This window comes from Mizuhopecten yessoensis, unplaced genomic scaffold (genome assembly GCF_002113885.1).
Source record: "Mizuhopecten yessoensis strain PY_sf001 unplaced genomic scaffold, ASM211388v2 scaffold716281, whole genome shotgun sequence".
Lineage (NCBI taxonomy): Eukaryota > Metazoa > Mollusca > Bivalvia > Pectinida > Pectinidae > Mizuhopecten > Mizuhopecten yessoensis.
In genome coordinates, this window is record NW_018480038.1 from 96,753 (window position 1) to 102,287 (window position 5,535).

The 5,535-nt window shown below is 40.8% G+C and overlaps 1 protein-coding gene across 1 annotated transcript; it reads left to right on the forward strand.

Moving 5' to 3' along the window:
* Positions 1-4,182: 4,182 nt before the first annotated feature.
* On the forward strand, positions 4,183-4,839 carry LOC110442583 (high mobility group nucleosome-binding domain-containing protein 5-like). Its single transcript, XM_021486264.1, has one exon. The coding sequence runs from the start codon at positions 4,183-4,185 to the stop codon at positions 4,837-4,839; it is 657 nt and encodes a 218-aa protein (XP_021341939.1).
* The last annotated feature ends 696 nt before the right edge of the window (positions 4,840-5,535 follow it).

Genomic DNA, 5,535 nt, shown 5'->3' on the forward strand with positions numbered 1-5,535 from the left:
AAAATCTGCCATCAAATACAGTAATTTAAATATTGTAGGATGGTGAAAAGACGTTTATTTTAAACTGTTTAGGTAGAAATCAACCATTTCTTTGGGAAAAATAACAAAACTTGACAGTGTAAACATATATGTGTTGATGAAGATGGTCCAACAAATTCGTCTATAGTCGTATAAAGTTTCTACAACTTCCTGTTATTGCGGTTTTAACTGAAGTCGCGGCCCTGATTACAGGAACCCAAAAACATATCAATTGACTAATTCTGTTTCAATGGTCAATATAAAGGCGAAGTAAAACGCTGTGTTAGGTCGCTACAAACAACATGATTTAATAATAGGCCGTGAGATAAGACAGCGAGCAGCCTCTTTATCAGCGAGAAGGATTAACAACAGATGTGTACCAGCCAACGTTGAAACTAGCCACGTATTGTTGAACGCAACTTATGGAGCATATTACAAACGTAAAGTGAACAAAGTCGTCAATCGCAGAGGTCAGACGGAGAATAATGAAAAACACAAAACTTGAAAAACACGTGTCATGACCTAGCAAAGGTCGATTCTTTGAAAAGTAAAAATAAAAACCTGTAAAAAATAAGCAATTACGATCGAAATATCAAAGAAAAACACATCAAATACAAATTAAATGATTGTATATTATTTCAAGGTCGTTAAGGCACAACAAAGACCTTGTCAGATAGATCAGTCAATGGTTAGTTGTACTTAACGTACCCGTTTGACTTGTATTCCATTATATACGGTACCAATTTATTTTTTAGTTTGTGTGTGGGGTGCTGTAATTTTTGGCTTAATAAAGTAGAGCAGAAACAGAAAACACTTCGGAAGATCTTTTATTTATAACAAATGACAATAAAAACAAGCTAGTTCTGTATTTATTACTAAATAAATGAACTTCCTTGAATAAAAAACAACAACCTGGCGCCTTACAATTTACGTCCTATCTATAATTAACAAAACACTCACTTGATTAATGAAGGTACTTAACAGTTCGTTAAAGAAGGCCAAAGTCGTGTCTTGTTGATTGAACATTCCTGGTGAAGTACACGGCTCGTCCATTTTAGGACACGCGTCGGCTTTATTTAGAGCACGTCTTCCAAGAGGAAATTCCAGAATGTACATACTCGTTTCTCAATAAAATCGATCGCAGTTAGACTAACGAGTTTACATTAACCCTCACCTACAGAGGCCATGGACTTATCTAATTAATTAAGGAGTTTCTGTAATTTCGCTTTTTAAACGGTCACTTTGTTGGCAGTCTCGTCTGAAAGTCATGTGACTGTTTTGAACCTTGCGGGACACCAACAGTACACGAGGTTTCACATGGACTAAGGCGACTTTCTCATGGCCCCAGCAGCTCTTCCCTATCTCAACACAATCAGATTAAGGATTAACTAATTGTTCCATCTTATTCTCCTGGTGATAACAATCCCAAATATGTGGAGTATCTCGCTAGTAATTCTACCAATTCCCGGTATGACGGGGCCTGCCTACCAAAGATGGGGGATTAGTGTGTGTATAATTTAAAACATCCCAAATCGACATTGTCAGCGGTAAACACACAAACAGGTTGATGCGTAAGCAAGGCATGCCTTTAAACATAGTGTCTCGTGCAGGCCTCGTGGGTACACATACATACCGCAGTTAAGTCTCTTCCGATTGTTTCATTTTCAATTTGCAACGCTGATTTCAATCTTCTATCATTCTTTTGGCTGTTCATTTCTGTTCAGTGTATGAGGTGTTAATAATAGGTTACGAGCGGATGAACGCTACGTAAGCTAGTCTAATCTTTAACGGTTATGTGGCCACACAGAACACTCAATAATTTGTTTAATTAATTTTATTTCAATGAGTTGGCGATTACATTGTTACATTTGCTATACTATGTGATCGTTGTGAAAAAGTGTGTATAATATGTACCAGATTTTTATTTTCCCCTCGTAGCCATTTCGATGTAGGGAAATGTTGCAAACACAACAAATTGAAGTGTTTTCTGTTTTGTTTTTGATTTACAACATTTTATAATTAATACGTCAATAAAATTATTATTTCTTGTAATTGTTCATCCTTACTTTCAAGTACGATATACGTACTTGACGATTACTATTTTAGTTTGAACTATTGGATCTCCATGTTTATTGTTGTGACTTCGTGCTTCAGACTTAAATCAGTGATGCGCTTTTGTTAAACAGTTGTTTGACCCATGTTATAATGGAGATGACCCCAGAATGATTCCTCCATCACCATGCCCTTGTCCGTCATCATCCTTCAACTATAATCCAGTAACTCAAGATCTAAATATCAACATGGTCTAAAGTATCGCAAACGCGACCAAAACATATCTGCTGTGCCTATTGCAATATTTTGAATCTTACCTTTCTTTCTACTTCTATCTACCTTTTATTTCCTAGCGCCTTACTTGGCAACACCTCACTTTTGAGTTCGCCCAGGTGAGGAAGGCAATGGGTTCTGTCCCAAGGCCGGGACATACCAAAGTCCTTCGGGGCTATCGGGGATGTTTTTTTTATCTTTAAATAACCAATAAACTATTGACAATGTCGATCGTTTTAACCCTCCTAAATGAATTCAAGTACACAACTGACTGCATGTCGTGCTTGAGGCTACAGAGTATGACCCCATTCCCGTATCGGGTTGTTTTCCTCTGTCTATGGGATGTTGAAGATGTGCTGTCTCCTTATTTTTCTGGCCCCAAAACGTTTTGTATAGGTTTCCACGCGGACAAGTGAACACCTTCACCGGTGTACAGTGCTGTCAGTAAAGCTACAGATCGCCTATGTCTCGCTGAGCGTGTTACATTACCACAGAAAGCCATCATTAATTAGAGACGTTAATTGTGATACGCCGTGACTGTCACATTCCTCAATCCTCACTCCTTCACCACAGGGGCCAGATATATACGGGCAAGTGTTAATAAAGTAATATCATATGCACAGGGGCAAGAGATATATAGGCCAATGTTAGTAAAGTAGTAGTATTATACACAGGGGGCAGAGATATACGGACCAGTGTTTGTAAAGTAATTGTATATACACAGGGGCCAGAGACATACTGGTCAGTGTTAGTAAAGTAATATCATATACACAGGGTCCAGGGAGTTACGGGCTATTACTGTTAGTAATAATTCAAATGCCTCACAACTTCAACAGCCCAAATGTTTGAAACATTTTACTTATCTGCAACACTGACAACAATGTCGAATTTTGTCATTGACTTTATGTCTTCCAGTATATATTAGGTCTCTCAACTGAAAAAAAATCCGATTCCTTTACCGGACCGAGGTTCAACTTTGTATGGAAACATTTCGACGCACGTAAACTCGATATCATCATCGAAATTTCAGTCGTCTACACTTAGTTTTGGTTATTTTCCGATACCGGACACGAAATTAACATCACGTATTAGCTATCGCATCTCATTTCAAATTTATGTCACGGTCACGTGGCTGTTGCATTTAAAAATAACTTACGTGTGATTAATTTTTATTACATATTGCTATTTGGTGCGGATCATTGGGCCGTTTATCCTTTATAACATTACAAACCAGTCCGTATTTACTGTCTGGTCCCTGTGTCTCTGATGGGTTCAGAGGAACGTAGTTGGCGCTGTCAGATAGCTTGTCTCTGGTAGTCCCAGTTGGTTTAACAAGCAGTAAACATGTTTATGTACAATATATTATTGTCTTTACATATGTTGACTACCGGTCTGACACGGCGTCTTCCACCTGCGTCAAAAACGTCTGAAATCTCTAGGTTTACACTTATGACGACAGTAAACGCGACAGCGGACATTTGTCAGACAGAAGGACTGCGGCCTGACCAAGACTAATTGACCACAATGATTGCAAACAACAAGCTTCACAGTAAAACAATGACAGGTGTCTGCTGTCGTGACAAAAAGGAGGAAGTCCACTCGCATGGTAGATAACAAGAAGGGGGTGATAGTCGTATAATCGTTACAAATTGGGAAACATGTTTTTACTCGTAGGGAAAAGGAGGGTTAACTTCACCCATTGTCGGTCGGCAAAAGGGTGTGAAGCTCGCTTCTTGCATGGCCAATAAAAAAAGGAGCGGGGAGGGGAGGGGACTTTTCATATAGAGTAAAGGGGTAATCTGTTATTTGCATGGTTGGTACAAATGAAGAAATTCTCGAATGGCCAGTAAAGGGAGGGTTCATAAAGAGGACAGTAAGGGGAGGGTTGATAAAGAGGACAGTAAAGGGAGGGTTGTTAAAGAGGACGGTAAAGGGAGGGTTGCTAAAGAGGACAGTAAAGGGAGGGTTGATAAAGAGGACGGTAAAGGGATGGTTGATAAAGAGGACGGTAAAGGGAGGGTTGATAAAGAGGACAGTAAAGGGAGGGTTGTTAAAGAGGACAGTAAAGGGAGTGTTGTTAAAGAGGACGGTAAAGGGAGGGTTGATAAAGAGGACAGTAAAGGGAGGGTTCATAAAGAGGACGGTAAAAGGAGGGTTGATAAAGAGGACAGTAAAGGGAGGGTTGTTACAGAGGACAGTAAAGGGAGGGTTGTTAAAGAGGACTGTAAAGGGAGGGTTGCTAAAGAGGACAGTAAAGGGAGGGTTGATAAAGAGGACAGTAAAGGGAGGGTTCATAAAGAGGACGGTAAAAGGAGGGTTGATAAAGAGGACAGTAAAGGGAGGGGTGATAAAGAGGACGGTAAAGGGAGGACAGTAAAGGGAGGGTTGTTGCAGAGGACAGTAAAGGGAGTGTTGTTAAAGAGGACGGTAAAGGGAGGGTTGATAAAGAGGACAGTAAAGGGAGGGGTGATAAAGAGGACGGTAAAGGGAGGGTAGATAAAGAGGACGGTAAAGGGAGGGTTGATAAGGAGGACAGTAAAGGGAGGGTTGATAAAGAGGACGGGAAAGGGAGGGTTGATAAAGAGGACGGTAAAGGGAGGGATGATAAAGAGGACGGTAAAGGGAGGACAGTAAAGGGAGGGTTGTTGCAGAGGACAGTAAAGGGAGTGTTGTTAAAGAGGACGGTAAAGGGAGGGTTGATAAAGAGGACAGTAAAGGGAGGGGTGATAAAGAGGACGGTAAAGGGAGGGTAGATAAAGAGGACGGTAAAGGGAGGGTTGATAAGGAGGACAGTAAAGGGAGGGTTGATAAAGAGGACGGTAAAGGGAGGGTTGATAAAGAGGACGGTAAAGGGAGGACAGTAAAGGGAGGGTTGTTACAGAGGACAGTAAAGGGAGTGTTGTTAAAGAGGACGGTAAAGGGAGGGTTGATAAAGAGGACGGTAAAGGGAGGGTTGATAAAGAGGACGGTAAAGGGAGGGTTGATAAAGAGGACGGTAAAGGGAGGGTTGATAAAGAGGACGGTAAAGGGAGGGTTGATAAAGAGGACGGTAAAGGGAGGGTTGATAAAGAGGACGGTAAAGGGAGGGTTGATAAAGAGGACGGTAAAGGGAGGGTTGATAAAGAGGACGGTAAAGGGAGGGTTGATAAAGAGGACAGGACATCAAACCCTATAGTCTAAGTGGTGGAACGG